This window comes from Agrilus planipennis, unplaced genomic scaffold (assembly GCF_000699045.2).
Source record: "Agrilus planipennis isolate EAB-ADULT unplaced genomic scaffold, Apla_2.0 scaffold69, whole genome shotgun sequence".
Lineage (NCBI taxonomy): Eukaryota > Metazoa > Arthropoda > Insecta > Coleoptera > Buprestidae > Agrilus > Agrilus planipennis.
In genome coordinates, this window is record NW_020438962.1 from 126,197 (window position 1) to 142,988 (window position 16,792).

Genomic DNA, 16,792 nt, shown 5'->3' on the forward strand with positions numbered 1-16,792 from the left:
ATATGGGGGTGGCGGTTTCTTCCAGAAACATGCCAAAATATTTACGTCTATCACCGCTGCCGTTATCAACTTGATTATCATCATGTTTTTAACTAGAGTAAGTCGATTATCCTTACCTATTGCAATAAATAACCCTTTAGAAATTATTCTTAATTTAATACTATTAATACTATAATTAGTAAGAAAGTTCTATAGATGGCGTATATCATTCCGTCTGCAGTTATTCGTTGCACGATGTTTAATAGAACAAGTACGTTGGTACATGTTCTGTCGAAGCTATTGCGGCGTACCGATGAAATCCAGAGAGATCGAAATCACAATCCGTATCCTGCAGTTTCGACAGATCACTGAACAACAACTTATGTTCTATAGAACCGTGTGAATTATACATCATCATCATCATAAGCTCGTCAGTCCTAAGACTGATTGGACACGCACCTCCACTCGTTCCTATCCTGAGCTAATTTTCGCATTTCCCTAAAACTGGAACATCCCACATCCTTAACTATTTGCGAACAGTAATCTAATCTAGGTCTACCTCTACCCCTCCTACCTTCTGTTTCTGCCTCTAATATGTCTCTGACTAGACCTTCATGCCTGAGAAGGTGTCCTACCAATTTATCTCGCCTATTTCTCCATTTCTACCCTTCTCTATCCACGGTATCCTCATCATTCGCCTGTAACACCACATTTCGAACGGTTCTAACCTTTTCTTTTCCTTTTTATACATAATTAAAACAAAATAATCGCAACACATTTAGTTAACGCGTATAGAATTCTATCGTCACAATGTCGATTTTCTATTTTGTATTTCTTATGTTTCAGTTTTACCATAAATTAGCGATTTATTTAACCAATTTAGAGAATCCAAGAACGCAGACTGAATATGAAGACTCATACACATTTAAAATTTTCCTTTTTGAATTCCTCAACTTCTACTCTTCTTTGATCTACATTGCTTTCTTTAAAGTAAGTTAAGACACAACTGCTTAGAAAAGGGGTCATACTAGAACTACCGAAGATTTACTCCTTATTAATTAGTTAAAATTCAAATTTATGCATACTTGTGTAATTTATGTATTCTGTACTTTTTTAAAAATTACGATGATTTTAATTTTTCGATTAGGCATTTTTTAAATGATTTTTAAGGCCCCTGTGCTTGTTTGAAAGAAAACGAAGAAACAATTTAAAAGATAGTTGATTTCAGGGTCGTTTCTTTGACTATCCAGGGGACACAATAAGTCGTTCGTCAGAATTTTTAAGGGTCAAAGGCGACGTGTGTGACCCAGCCGGATGTCTCAGTGAACTTTGTATTCAGCTCGCTATTATTATGATTGGAAAGCAAATGTTCAACAATTTTTTAGAACTATTTAACCCGTAAGTTGTCTTACATTACGTATGTATTAAAGAACAGGATCATACTTTAACCACAAACTAGTGATTTCTCCTGCTTGGTTCATCCCGTACATCAAATTCAGATTTTTGAAATTTATAGGAAAAATTAATTTTATGTTTGTTAGAAAATTTTATAACTGGTGGCGACAAAGGACTCACAGGAATCAAACCAAAGATCGGTCTAGGAAGCACACCAGGTGGGAGGAAGATTATCACCTGCAAGATCCTGGACGTTTAGCTTTGTTTGATGAATATTTAGAAATGAGTAAGTAATTTTTAAAATTTAAACAACATTAAAACAGAAAAAAAAATTGGCAGCACTGCGGAATTTTATCTTTCTGCGGAGCTAACTTCAGAAATGATGTCGTAAACTGCCGAAACTTTTTATTGAAAAAAGAAAACAACAATCAAAATCGATTAAGAATTGCGACCTGTAGCTTATATCTTACATTCTTGCGCGGTGCAACGGTCGACTAGGCGTCCGACGAACGTTCATGCATGCGGGTTGGGTCGGTTTGTCTTTGAAATCGTCGGACTTGAACGTTCCGACCGTTGCACCGCGCACAGTCGACCGATGCACCGCGAATACATTGCGCGTTGCAACGGCCTGTCGAACCTATGATTCCAAGCCCGTGTTTCCTGCCTTTCGTAGAGGATTTAACCCAACAATATTAATTCATAATTGGTTTATTTAAGTAATACAATATGGTTTTGTAACACTCTTCGTCGCTGCATTTCCCTTGGCTCCACTTTTTGCATTACTAAACAATATTGCGGAAATTCGATTGGATGCTTACAAAATGGTAACGCAAGCAAGAAGACCCCTTGCAGAAAGGGTGGACGATCTTGGCGCATGGTATGGCATCTTAAGGGTGATAACTTACGCTGCCATCGTTTCAAATGTACGTACAATAATTGACAGACATCGTAAAATTATTGAGAGATAGCAGGTTAGATAATAACTCTAATTATTTTTCTACAATTATAGGCCTTTGTCATATCATACACCAGTGAGTTTATACCACGAATGGTATACAAATATAAATATTCTAATAATACGGATCTAGTTGGTTATATTGACTCGTCATTGTCGGTATTCAAAACTTCAGATTATGGACAAGGCATGGGAGCTGATTGGGATGAAAATAATGTGCCCCCAGACACTTGTCAATATAGAGGTGGGTCAGTCTAATGCTGAAATAAAATTAAAATACTTATGAACATTTACTTCGCTAGTTTCTAAATACTTTTTTTATTTAAGGGTACCGAAATGGGCCTGGAGAACGTGACCCATACGGATTGAGTCCACAATATTGGCATGTCTTTGCTGCCAGATTGGCCTTTGTAGTTATTTTTGAGGTACATTTAAAACTAATCATAATTTGGAGATTTAAATAAAATAAACTACTTTTCAAAAATTTTTCTTTACAATCTCCTAACGTCTCGTCCTCAGATGGGAACCTTCTCAACGGTAATTGTAAAAAATTGTAAAAATTACATAAAACGCAAGACAATTACACATGCACAGTACAATTTAAAATTGAGATTAAACTGTGATAGAACCTTCTGTAATCTTTTTTATGAATTACTGTAGTCAGTATTACTAATACATTGACGAAGAATGGAGATTGGACACTGCAAAGCCTAACAGAGATGAAGATATCATCATACTCCCAGCCGACGAAGAAACGCAACGATTTTTCTGAAGATCGAGGAATATAACAGAAAAAATGAGCAACTCTTGGACCTGAAAACCTACAAACCCTTGAAGGAAGACCCAACACAAGCGGGACTATGCATTGCTAACCGACTCATCAAGTCATCGCCTTCGCCAGAAGACATCCAAAAGCGTATTCTGAGGACGGAAGCTGTTCCACCAAGACTACATGGATTACGCATGATCCACAAGGCTAATATTCCTCTAAGACCGATAGTATGCACCCCCGGATCACCAATATACTACTTAGCGAAACACCTGACATTGTTGCTCCAGTATCATGTGGGAGAGAGTACCAGTAACGTCAAGGACTTCGCTGACTTCGTACGCAAGATTCGAGACATCAACATCGAACCAGGAGACATCCTTGTGAACTTTGACGGCGTCTCGCTGTTCACCAAAGTATCGCCGATAGGATGCCTTGACCTGATGACCAAAATCTTCCCTGCCGACGTATGCAAGCTCTTTCAGGTTTGCCTCACTGGAAGTTATTGGGTGTGGAGGGGGCATCTACGAGCAGATATAAATGGGGTGGCAATGGGGAGCCCACCAACCCAGTGGCATGACCTAGAGGTTTAGTCCATTACTTAGCATGCGGGAAGACGTCGGTGCGATTCCGGGTCCATCTGCCTTGGTCCAAATTTTTCTCTGGTTACCTTCGATCACTTAGGCAAATACTGGGGCAGTAATATTCCACTATATTTCATTCTCTTCTGTCTTCATTTCGTCTATCTCATCTTTCTCACCCGAACAACCACCCACCCATTCCCACGATTCCTGAAAGCAGGCTGAAGAGGACCTTCCGCCCTACCTTCCGGCGTAGCAAAAAAAGTTTTCAAAAGTTTTTAAAGTTTTTAAAGCCAACTAAATCCGGTCAAAGCCAACCTCTTCATGAAACACTTTGCGATTTAAACTGCTTCCTCCAACACCTGAATACACAACACCCCAACATCCAGTTCACCATGAAGACTAAGAATGCTCTCCAGAAGATAAGAAAATTGTCTATAATTATGCATCTGTCTTAATTAACTATACAATTAACTTTGAGGAAGTCCCCCATCTAAGGGTAAAACGTTAAGAGATTGTAAATACAAAAGCTTTTGATCTGAGCTGGTTTAAAGAGATTTCCGTTGAATTAATTATCATCAAGGAAAATATGAATTTTAGAAAAGGCTTAATTGCATATCAATTTTTTATGAATCACTTGCAAAAAAACTAATTTTTGTTTATTTTATAGCATATAGTTTTTGCACTAACAGGGATAATGCAATACGTTATACCAGGAATACCATCAGAAGTGAGTGGACAAATCAATATTTGTTGCTAATTAAAACAAATTATCAACTAATATCGAACATTTTAGTTAAAAACTCAAATACAAAGGGAAAGGCTGCTAGCTAAAGAAGCCAAATTTGAACATGGGTTAAAGAAAGATTACGAATCGGATATTTTAAGTGCCATCAAAGATACCGGTGAAACCAAAAATGATAAAAACTTAAGTAAGAAATATCGCTCAACTGTTCAGTCATTTTTTAATTAACTAATCAATTTAATTCAAAAAACTGATCAATTAACAATAAATTTATTTACGTAAAAAAACCTACCAACATATGTAAAAAGAAAATATTTTTTTTCCTTTTTCAGTAGTTAGAACATCATGGGCAAGAAGACTAAGTAAAATTTCCGATGGTTTGGATGCCCATGTAGAAGTTAGTCGCCAAAATCAACAAAATGGTAAAGACCCATTCTGGACAGTAACGTGATAATAAGAAAAAAAAATATGTAGATTATTTTTGTGGTGCGATCCAAATCCCGAAAGATTTTATGGGTTGAAAAAGTCAATGATGAGAAAACATACAATAAACATTGGGGAAAATTTAACGATTTTTTTATAAAGATTCTTCTCTCAATTCCAATTATTTAACAACGATTAATACAACACCAAATTTAAAATTGTACTTCACTTAATCTATTGTAATATGCATATATAGTAAGTAAATAAACAATTTTTCATCTTTTTTATTTCATTTATTATTACCTACTGTGACATTTATTTTTCGAATGTTTTCATCCAAAATCAGTAATTTATTTTCAGCATTTCTAAAGTGGCAACAGTAGTATTTGAATAAACTTATTTATTACGTAATTCTAACCTAAATTTTAGCAGAACGACGTACAGCCTCCAAAGCATCGAGAGTGACTAACTTACACGTGCGAAGTGTTATTGTTATAAAAGAATTTGAAGCGCCCGATTGGTTATCGCCTTCCGCGCCAATTTAATAACCAATAGGAAATTAGGTCAACTAGCACCTGTTAGTTGCGTGGGTGGTATTTGGTATGTGGTTATGAATTAATTTACCGGAAGTCGGAATCCCCAAGCTTTAAAGTTTTTAAAGGAAAACACTTTAGATTGATACAACTCCGGTGTTTCTTAATCGATTTTCACGCGGTTTTCACTAAAATTTAACAAATCTTTGTAATATTTATAACTTGATTTCAATAATTACAACTACATATAATGAAACTATCCTTAGCTGTATGTATGTATGTAGTAACTATATTATAACTTAACAAAGTCGTTATTAGTTAAAAAGTAATAAATTATGAATGTTACAAAATTTGCTTAAACGTCCTGGTATATTTATTTGCGAACAATTCCGAATCGGAACGATGTGGGTGTAAAAATGAACAGAACCGTTCAATAAACTGGGCATTCACGTACAGAAACGTACTGCTTTTAAGGATTTATAATATGCAAATAAAATTATAAACAAATGAATTCGTGTTTAATACCTCAACCCAAAAAAGATAACTGTTGGCAAAACAAGGTAGGTAATTATACAATATTTCACAGTAATTTAATAGTAAATAAAAGAATATAGGTAATAACTAGTGTTATTACTGAAATAGTATTTATTTTTGAACTTAAATGTGACAAATTATAAACAATTTGAAATTTAGCACATCGAATATGAAAAGAAATCGAAATCTTGTGATGCAGATGTAGTTTGGATTGGAGATTCTATTATAGAACGTATTCAAACAAGTTCATTATGGAAAGAAAAAATCAGCAAATTCAAATGCGTTAATTATGGAATTGGAGGAGATCGGTAGAAATAATAATAATAACAAACTATTCCTATAATAAATATAATAAGCGCTGTATATTCCCTAGAGTGGAGAACGTACTGTGGAGAGTTGAAAATGGAGAACTAGATTTTAATTGTAAAATAAAAGTTGTTGTATTGCACTTGGGAACAAATAATATAAGTCAATCTGTCGAAGAAATTTCAGAAGGCATTGTTAATTTGGTAGAAATTATTACGAAAAAATTAGATGATGTTACAATACTATTTCCGGTAAATTAAGAACCATTTCGGAAATTTTAGTTACAGTTTTTAATAGTAATTTTGTTTATATTTGTAGACCCTTCTGCCGAAAGGCCAATTTCCAAATAGAGGACGCGAAACAAACCAAAAAGTTAACGAATTATTAACTGAAATATTTTCTGATAGCAAATATAACGGAAAAGTGATTATTATACCTATACATAAAAATATAATTGAAAACAACGGTACAATATCTAGGAAAATGCTTCACGATTACCTTCACTTAACTGACGATGCATATAACAAAGTATTTTTACCAGTTTATGCACAATTAGAATTAATTTTAGGTACCTAGGTTTCTTACAGCTGTTACACCTAGACTTGGCAGGAGCTGATACTGACGAAGAACCTCGTCCTGGTAAGTCAAATTATAATCACTGACAGGAAAATTAAGGAAAGAAAGGATGAAATCTTCGAATTAAAAAGTGTTATTAATTTAATTTTTTGGATTCAGAATTTGAAACCAGCGTGAAACATTTTCGGACGAATCCTGTTACAAAAGATAAGGAACCATATNAAAAAACTATACTAATATTATCAGTAGGAACAGAAAGTCCTCCCCTTTGTAAATAATCAAAATAAATATCTCCAACGCAAGAGCCTTTATTGTTTACTATGAGCGAAACACAATTGTTGCAAGTTATCTTTTTAGGAACAGAATGAACTGCAAACTTTTAAGGAGTCATCTAAATCACAATTCATTAAAAAATCGGAATTTAAAAAGTTCAATAAACTGACTTATGTTTAAGGGAGACTTTTCAACAATTTAAATTTCTATTTCATCATTATCTGGTAATTTAGGATATGTTAAAAGCACACCCAAAACATTACCAGCAGTAGATACTTTTTTTTACTGTTTTTATAATGTCACTTCCGTTAAAGTGATGTATGTAAACTGCAGAATATTTTCGCATTTCATAATTTTTTTGGGAATAAAAATATAGACATACTTGTACTTACATTTTAAAGATGATTTATAGTTTGAATTGCAACTGGGAACACAACGACGAGGCATTTTGTTAAGAAATAAACCAGAAAATTTACAACTAAAACACACAATCTGACCTAAAACATTTTCACTTCTTTCACTTAATAGTTAATATTACCTTCTGGAATTAAAAACTGTATCCAAAGGTATTAATCACTAAAACATACTATAAGCATCCTTATTCTGCATTTATTGCACGATATTTCCGCTAAAATTAAAATATTATAGAACAACGAAAGAACCACCAATAACCAATGTATTAGTTGTAACTCTCATTAACTGGGAAATCCTGGGACTCCCACAATGTTGCCAAGTAAACCATCAGCATGGCTTGTATACCTATAAATGATCTAAAAGTAGGCATATCGTTGACTGATTATTTCATTAATTAGATTAATGAATTTTATTGTAATTTTGGACGTTTCATATTTTCCCAAATCTGAATGTTACAGTGAAAGTAATTAACGAACATTCGGAAATTTGATCATTACAAGTCCTTCAAGTACAGAGTTAAACTGTTAACTGCTTGGACACTTTGAATTTTTGTAGAGTTAAATTCAATGCATTAATGAATTAATTTTTTTGAATCAACTTTACGCACTACAGATAACCTAAAATTAATAAGGAAAAATTGTTGGTGCTGTTACTCCTTCACTAGGAATCGAACCCAGGCCTCTAGCTTTATGCCATGTTCTCTACCACTAAGTTACGAAGAGGTAATTAATGTGAGGTTATCTGTAGTGGGTAAAGATAGTTAAAAAAATCAGTTCATTAATGCATTGTCAACTGATTATATTGACTTTTGAAAAAAAAAATGGACAATGTACCTTTTTCAAAAAGTAATTAAACCTGTTTTGTGGATATACAAAACTGTTTTGGAGATAATAGAATTTTCTGCTGTTTATCTACAAAATAGAATACCCTAATTTGCAACTTGTTTAGTTTTAACGAAGGTGCTAAATGCTGAATATAAATAATCAGATCAAATGGTTTCACCATTTTATGAGCGCGTGGTTTATGATGGTTTTAAAGATAGTGGAAGCTTTGTATTTGTAATTTTTAGCGTTTTGTTTCACTACTACTGCTTAACAGCATCACCAAACATTGAAGATGTATCTCGTACAGTTAGTTACTTTTTGTGCAAAACTAATTTCTTTAGCAGTGTAACTTCCGCACCTGTTTAAACGTAAATTCTAATGTCTAACTTGTTAACAAAAGAGTATAAATTTTTGTAAGGAAGTTTTATCTGATCGTTGTTTATATTCATTCGTTTGCATTTCTTTGTGTCATTTATTGCGGTTGGTCACGAAAACCAGTTTACCTATAAATTAACTACAAACTAGCCCAATTTGTTATATAAGGAGAATGTTCCACCCACCTAACGTATTTCTATACTCAAACTGTCTTTCATGAAGGAAGGTGTCCAACTGCAACGGCTNTCCAACAACTCCTTAGCAATGTTAATGTTTACTGCTTTAAATAATAAAATAAAATTTCCATGAATATTAAAAGTGTTAAAAAGACCATATCATGCTTTGGGGGGGGGGTTGAAGTGTAAAACCATGGGGATGGGGTTCAAGTTAAACTGCAATTTATTGTGGATGCTATTATTACAAAAGAACTGTTTTAACTGATGTGTTTATATTTCTTTCAGATTTATTGTAAAGGACAGACATACAACCTACTCCACTGCCCAAAGAAGCCTTATAGTGATGCAAATACTCCTTAGAGCAAAATTCGACGATACAGATAAGGTATCATCATGTTAAACTTTCACAAACCATCAAATACATATACCACTTGATCCTGTACAAAACTTATAAATATGACTCATTCAGACCAAGGATGAGGTCTTAATTAGTAATTGGTTAGTCTTAATTAATCCTAAACGTTGATTGCTCAAGTACTAAACATTGGAAAACGAAAGTAAAGCTTGATTTTATATGAAATACTTTAAGAAACTTTTAATATTAATGGGAAAATATATTTAAATTTCTCTGCAATACAAATTACCTCAAATTAATAAAAACAAACCTGTGACTTAATAAGTATGTTTCATCGTTGTTACTGTCTCGGGTTCGTCTCCCGGCGAGTCTGTCACAGCAGTGACAATTTTTCCTTGTTAATTTGAGGCAATTTGTAGTGGATAGAAATTAAATAAATTTTCACATTAATATTAAAGCTTAATTTTTCGTGAACAATTCAGTGGCCTACTCTTACTTTTAATAGACACTCTTTAATTTTTTAGGTAGGAATTAGAAGGTTATTAAATGATTACACCTACTTGTCGTGTTTCCCACTACACGAAGGACGTTGGGATAAAGAGGAAGACAATGGGACAATACTCGACAGAAGGGTAAGAAACAGAAACCTAGAATTCCTTTTGTTTTCCTTTGTATAGTCCAAGGTAATGGGCCAGTATCAGATGAAACTTGTTGAGCTTCTAGTCAGTGCTGCAGTGTCATTTGTTTAGCGAGGGTGTCGAAACATTTGTGGCTAAACAAGGGGCATGGGAACACCACTCAAATAATCAATTGGATTAATCAATACATACCTTTAGTTATTTTTGTAATAGATGCTGTATTTGGAATGGGCGAGACCGGCAAAATGGTACAAGAAGCAACCCCTGAGCATGGTCAGAAGATATTTTGGAGACAAGATCGCCCTGTATTTCTGTTGGCTTGGATTTTATACGAAAATGTTATATGCGCCAGCTATTGTTGGAACTCTCTGCTTTCTGTATGGGTTGTGCACCATGGATGGTAAAGACAATATACCAAGGTGTGTTATGAACGCATTTGTAATTTAATGAAATACTACATCATCATTACCATGAAACGGATTTTCAGTCCAAAGACTCATTGGATACACATCTCTATTTCTTTCAATACTACATCATCATTAGATCATTATCATGAAAAGGATTTTCAGTCCAAAGACTCATTGGATACATATCTCTATTTCTTTCAATCTTGAACCATTTTTCACAATTCGCTAAAACTAGAGAGACTCTTTTAACTCCTGCTTCATCAATTACCTATTTCTTATTGACTTCCACAGTTATCCATGACCCCCTAAATACGAAAAATCGACGACTTGCTGTAGTTTTTCGTCTCCTATTTTTGTATTAGCTCTTACTCTACTTCTGCATCCCTTACATACCAACATTCTTATTTTATTTTTACTAATTTTTATACAACACTTTTGTGCAAATACCGCTTCCATTTGATTTAGAGCTAATTCCTCCTCGCTAGATGCTAATGCTACTGTATCATCCACAAAAAGCATGCTAATGTCTTTAATAACACAAATCATAAAGTAGTAATGTACATCCTTATTTAACTCTCTTCTTAATGAACCGCTTCGACATTTAATAGGGGTTGATATCAAATACTAATGTGAAAATTCATTTTAATTTTTTCCCACTATCAACTACCTCAGATTATTGAGGGAACATTGTTGCTTCGTAACCTGAGGTTGCTTATAGTGGGAAAAAATTAAAATGAATTTTCACATTAATATCTCTTCCTAATGTGTACCTGTCTACTATGTTGCTCAAATTTCATAACTACCTGTTGCTCTTTATACAAACTATGCATCATTTTTGTTACCAGTAAAGAAATCTGTGATCCGAATGGACCAGGGAACATAACGTTGTGTCCACAGTGCGACAAGGTCTGCACTTATCAAAAACTGATAGACAGTTGTAAATTCGCAAGACTGACATATTTATTCGACAATCCTGCAACAGTGTTCTTTGCTATTTTTATGAGCCTATGGGGTAAGACGAACACATAAAGAAAAAGTTACAATGAATGATGAAATTAACATTTCAGCAACCCTTTTCTTGGAGCTATGGAGGAGAAAACAGAGCGTGATTCAATGGGAGTGGGACTTGGCAGGAGCTGATACTGACGAAGAACCTCGTCCTGGTAAGTCAAATTATAATCACTGACAGGAAAATTAAGGAAAGAAAGGATGAAATCTTCGAATTAAAAAGTGTTATTAATTTAATTTTTTGGATTCAGAATTTGAAACCAGCGTGAAACATTTTCGGACGAATCCTGTTACAAAAGATAAGGAACCATATTTACCCCTCTGGTCTAAGGCATGGAGATTTTTTGTTACAGGAAGTGCAGTATTTTTAATGGTAATGTCTATTTACTACGTAAATACAATAACTATTTATCAATAATTTTATAAACACACAGTACATTGTAAGTTAATATTTGTTCCCTATACCAGCATACAAACAGCACCATCTTTGTCGGTAAAACCCCGAACAATTTCTATAAAAACGAACCCTCAAAATCATTGTGACAATCGTAAAATATAAATGAAAGAATTAATTAAAAAAGATATTAGATAGTTCTAACTGTACAGAAATACCTTCAAAAAATCACCCTCAAATATAGACAATATTTACCTGATTTCCATTGAGTAGAAAAGTGAAAAATATATTTCGTTCGTATTTTAGTTGATTACAGTAATGTGTGCAGTTCTGGGCACCATTATATACAGACTGTCACTCGTGTCTGTGATATATGGGGGTGGCGGTTTCTTCCAGAAACATGCCAAAATATTTACGTCTATCACCGCTGCCGTTATCAACTTGATTATCATCATGTTTTTAACTAGAGTAAGTCGATTATCCTTACCTATTGCAATAAATAACCCTTTAGAAATTATTCTTAATTTAATACTATTAATACTATAATTAGTAAGAAAGTTCTATAGATGGCGTATATCATTCCGTCTGCAGTTATTCGTTGCACGATGTTTAATAGAACAAGTACGTTGGTACATGTTCTGTCGAAGCTATTGCGGCGTACCGATGAAATCCAGAGAGATCGAAATCACAATCCGTATCCTGCAGTTTCGACAGATCACTGAACAACAACTTATGTTCTATAGAACCGTGTGAATTATACATCATCATCATCATAAGCTCGTCAGTCCTAAGACTGATTGGACACGCACCTCCACTCGTTCCTATCCTGAGCTAATTTTCGCATTTCCCTAAAACTGGAACATCCCACATCCTTAACTATTTGCGAACAGTAATCTAATCTAGGTCTACCTCTACCCCTCCTACCTTCTGTTTCTGCCTCTAATATGTCTCTGACTAGACCTTCATGCCTGAGAAGGTGTCCTACCAATTTATCTCGCCTATTTCTCCATTTCTACCCTTCTCTATCCACGGTATCCTCATCATTCGCCTGTAACACCACATTTCGAACGGTTCTAACCTTTTCTTTTCCTTTTTATACATAATTAAAACAAAATAATCGCAACACATTTAGTTAACGCGTATAGAATTCTATCGTCACAATGTCGATTTTCTATTTTGTATTTCTTATGTTTCAGTTTTACCATAAATTAGCGATTTATTTAACCAATTTAGAGAATCCAAGAACGCAGACTGAATATGAAGACTCATACACATTTAAAATTTTCCTTTTTGAATTCCTCAACTTCTACTCTTCTTTGATCTACATTGCTTTCTTTAAAGTAAGTTAAGACACAACTGCTTAGAAAAGGGGTCATACTAGAACTACCGAAGATTTACTCCTTATTAATTAGTTAAAATTCAAATTTATGCATACTTGTGTAATTTATGTATTCTGTACTTTTTTAAAAATTACGATGATTTTAATTTTTCGATTAGGCATTTTTTAAATGATTTTTAAGGCCCCTGTGCTTGTTTGAAAGAAAACGAAGAAACAATTTAAAAGATAGTTGATTTCAGGGTCGTTTCTTTGACTATCCAGGGGACACAATAAGTCGTTCGTCAGAATTTTTAAGGGTCAAAGGCGACGTGTGTGACCCAGCCGGATGTCTCAGTGAACTTTGTATTCAGCTCGCTATTATTATGATTGGAAAGCAAATGTTCAACAATTTTTTAGAACTATTTAACCCGTAAGTTGTCTTACATTACGTATGTATTAAAGAACAGGATCATACTTTAACCACAAACTAGTGATTTCTCCTGCTTGGTTCATCCCGTACATCAAATTCAGATTTTTGAAATTTATAGGAAAAATTAATTTTATGTTTGTTAGAAAATTTTATAACTGGTGGCGACAAAGGACTCACAGGAATCAAACCAAAGATCGGTCTAGGAAGCACACCAGGTGGGAGGAAGATTATCACCTGCAAGATCCTGGACGTTTAGCTTTGTTTGATGAATATTTAGAAATGAGTAAGTAATTTTTAAAATTTAAACAACATTAAAACAGAAAAAAAAATTGGCAGCACTGCGGAATTTTATCTTTCTGCGGAGCTAACTTCAGAAATGATGTCGTAAACTGCCGAAACTTTTTATTGAAAAAAGAAAACAACAATCAAAATCGATTAAGAATTGCGACCTGTAGCTTATATCTTACATTCTTGCGCGGTGCAACGGTCGACTAGGCGTCCGACGAACGTTCATGCATGCGGGTTGGGTCGGTTTGTCTTTGAAATCGTCGGACTTGAACGTTCCGACCGTTGCACCGCGCACAGTCGACCGATGCACCGCGAATACATTGCGCGTTGCAACGGCCTGTCGAACCTATGATTCCAAGCCCGTGTTTCCTGCCTTTCGTAGAGGATTTAACCCAACAATATTAATTCATAATTGGTTTATTTAAGTAATACAATATGGTTTTGTAACACTCTTCGTCGCTGCATTTCCCTTGGCTCCACTTTTTGCATTACTAAACAATATTGCGGAAATTCGATTGGATGCTTACAAAATGGTAACGCAAGCAAGAAGACCCCTTGCAGAAAGGGTGGACGATCTTGGCGCATGGTATGGCATCTTAAGGGTGATAACTTACGCTGCCATCGTTTCAAATGTACGTACAATAATTGACAGACATCGTAAAATTATTGAGAGATAGCAGGTTAGATAATAACTCTAATTATTTTTCTACAATTATAGGCCTTTGTCATATCATACACCAGTGAGTTTATACCACGAATGGTATACAAATATAAATATTCTAATAATACGGATCTAGTTGGTTATATTGACTCGTCATTGTCGGTATTCAAAACTTCAGATTATGGACAAGGCATGGGAGCTGATTGGGATGAAAATAATGTGCCCCCAGACACTTGTCAATATAGAGGTGGGTCAGTCTAATGCTGAAATAAAATTAAAATACTTATGAACATTTACTTCGCTAGTTTCTAAATACTTTTTTTATTTAAGGGTACCGAAATGGGCCTGGAGAACGTGACCCATACGGATTGAGTCCACAATATTGGCATGTCTTTGCTGCCAGATTGGCCTTTGTAGTTATTTTTGAGGTACATTTAAAACTAATCATAATTTGGAGATTTAAATAAAATAAACTACTTTTCAAAAATTTTTCTTTACAATCTCCTAACGTCTCGTCCTCAGATGGGAACCTTCTCAACGGTAATTGTAAAAAATTGTAAAAATTACATAAAACGCAAGACAATTACACATGCACAGTACAATTTAAAATTGAGATTAAACTGTGATAGAACCTTCTGTAATCTTTTTTATGAATTACTGTAGTCAGTATTACTAATACATTGACGAAGAATGGAGATTGGACACTGCAAAGCCTAACAGAGATGAAGATATCATCATACTCCCAGCCGACGAAGAAACGCAACGATTTTTCTGAAGATCGAGGAATATAACAGAAAAAATGAGCAACTCTTGGACCTGAAAACCTACAAACCCTTGAAGGAAGACCCAACACAAGCGGGACTATGCATTGCTAACCGACTCATCAAGTCATCGCCTTCGCCAGAAGACATCCAAAAGCGTATTCTGAGGACGGAAGCTGTTCCACCAAGACTACATGGATTACGCATGATCCACAAGGCTAATATTCCTCTAAGACCGATAGTATGCACCCCCGGATCACCAATATACTACTTAGCGAAACACCTGACATTGTTGCTCCAGTATCATGTGGGAGAGAGTACCAGTAACGTCAAGGACTTCGCTGACTTCGTACGCAAGATTCGAGACATCAACATCGAACCAGGAGACATCCTTGTGAACTTTGACGGCGTCTCGCTGTTCACCAAAGTATCGCCGATAGGATGCCTTGACCTGATGACCAAAATCTTCCCTGCCGACGTATGCAAGCTCTTTCAGGTTTGCCTCACTGGAAGTTATTGGGTGTGGAGGGGGCATCTACGAGCAGATATAAATGGGGTGGCAATGGGGAGCCCACCAACCCAGTGGCATGACCTAGAGGTTTAGTCCATTACTTAGCATGCGGGAAGACGTCGGTGCGATTCCGGGTCCATCTGCCTTGGTCCAAATTTTTCTCTGGTTACCTTCGATCACTTAGGCAAATACTGGGGCAGTAATATTCCACTATATTTCATTCTCTTCTGTCTTCATTTCGTCTATCTCATCTTTCTCACCCGAACAACCACCCACCCATTCCCACGATTCCTGAAAGCAGGCTGAAGAGGACCTTCCGCCCTACCTTCCGGCGTAGCAAAAAAAGTTTTCAAAAGTTTTTAAAGTTTTTAAAGCCAACTAAATCCGGTCAAAGCCAACCTCTTCATGAAACACTTTGCGATTTAAACTGCTTCCTCCAACACCTGAATACACAACACCCCAACATCCAGTTCACCATGAAGACTAAGAATGCTCTCCAGAAGATAAGAAAATTGTCTATAATTATGCATCTGTCTTAATTAACTATACAATTAACTTTGAGGAAGTCCCCCATCTAAGGGTAAAACGTTAAGAGATTGTAAATACAAAAGCTTTTGATCTGAGCTGGTTTAAAGAGATTTCCGTTGAATTAATTATCATCAAGGAAAATATGAATTTTAGAAAAGGCTTAATTGCATATCAATTTTTTATGAATCACTTGCAAAAAAACTAATTTTTGTTTATTTTATAGCATATAGTTTTTGCACTAACAGGGATAATGCAATACGTTATACCAGGAATACCATCAGAAGTGAGTGGACAAATCAATATTTGTTGCTAATTAAAACAAATTATCAACTAATATCGAACATTTTAGTTAAAAACTCAAATACAAAGGGAAAGGCTGCTAGCTAAAGAAGCCAAATTTGAACATGGGTTAAAGAAAGATTACGAATCGGATATTTTAAGTGCCATCAAAGATACCGGTGAAACCAAAAATGATAAAAACTTAAGTAAGAAATATCGCTCAACTGTTCAGTCATTTTTTAATTAACTAATCAATTTAATTCAAAAAACTGATCAATTAACAATAAATTTATTTACGTAAAAAAACCTACCAACATATGTAAAAAGAAAATATTTTTTTTCCTTTTTCAGTAGTT

General features: G+C 34.8%; 3 protein-coding genes across 3 annotated transcripts in view; all 3 read left to right on the forward strand.

Annotated features, from left to right (window-relative positions):
- Positions 1-5,130, forward strand: part of LOC108741975 (anoctamin-4) — an 18,993-nt gene extending 13,863 nt beyond the window's left edge. Inside the window, exons 13-22 of the mRNA XM_025975190.1 lie at positions 1-97; positions 826-969; positions 1,208-1,377; positions 1,521-1,660; positions 2,092-2,297; positions 2,384-2,573; positions 2,657-2,754; positions 4,350-4,409; positions 4,476-4,611; positions 4,757-5,130. The exon at positions 1-97 is cut by the window's left edge and continues 6 nt beyond it. Coding sequence (XP_025830975.1) covers positions 1-97; positions 826-969; positions 1,208-1,377; positions 1,521-1,660; positions 2,092-2,297; positions 2,384-2,573; positions 2,657-2,754; positions 4,350-4,409; positions 4,476-4,611; positions 4,757-4,875 — 1,360 coding nt within the window. The 3' untranslated portion in view covers positions 4,876-5,130. The remainder of the gene's footprint in view (positions 98-825; positions 970-1,207; positions 1,378-1,520; positions 1,661-2,091; positions 2,298-2,383; positions 2,574-2,656; positions 2,755-4,349; positions 4,410-4,475; positions 4,612-4,756) is intronic.
- Positions 5,131-5,272: 142 nt separating this feature from the next.
- Positions 5,273-6,804, forward strand: LOC108741977 (platelet-activating factor acetylhydrolase IB subunit beta homolog). The gene is made up of 4 exons (XM_018476971.1): positions 5,273-5,940; positions 6,074-6,222; positions 6,288-6,471; positions 6,539-6,804. Exons 1-4 carry the CDS (start codon positions 5,887-5,889, stop codon positions 6,794-6,796), a joined length of 645 nt encoding a protein of 214 aa, XP_018332473.1. The 5' UTR covers positions 5,273-5,886; the 3' UTR covers positions 6,797-6,804.
- A 2,339-nt stretch (positions 6,805-9,143) lies between these two features.
- On the forward strand, positions 9,144-16,642 carry LOC112903932 (anoctamin-4-like; the record flags this gene model as incomplete). Its single annotated transcript, XM_025975188.1, is given in 15 exon segments — positions 9,144-9,243; positions 9,738-9,845; positions 10,065-10,270; positions 11,104-11,270; positions 11,326-11,421; positions 11,518-11,639; positions 11,967-12,128; positions 12,857-13,000; positions 13,239-13,408; positions 13,552-13,691; positions 14,123-14,328; positions 14,415-14,604; positions 14,688-14,785; positions 16,381-16,440; positions 16,507-16,642. Coding segments are annotated over 15 exon segments (2,105 nt in total), but the record flags the coding sequence as incomplete, so codon positions are not given.
- Between the last annotated feature and the right edge of the window lie 150 nt (positions 16,643-16,792).

Coding starts and splice junctions, on each gene's coding strand:
- LOC108741977 (XM_018476971.1), top strand. CDS start 5,887: ATGAATTCGTGTTTAATACCTCAACCCAAAAAAGATAACTGTTGGCAA. Junction 5,941..6,073: donor ATAACTGTTGGCAAAACAAG/GTAGGTAATTAT, acceptor TTTGAAATTTAG/CACATCGAATATGAAAAGAA. Junction 6,223..6,287: donor TATGGAATTGGAGGAGATCG/GTAGAAATAATA, acceptor TATATTCCCTAG/AGTGGAGAACGTACTGTGGA.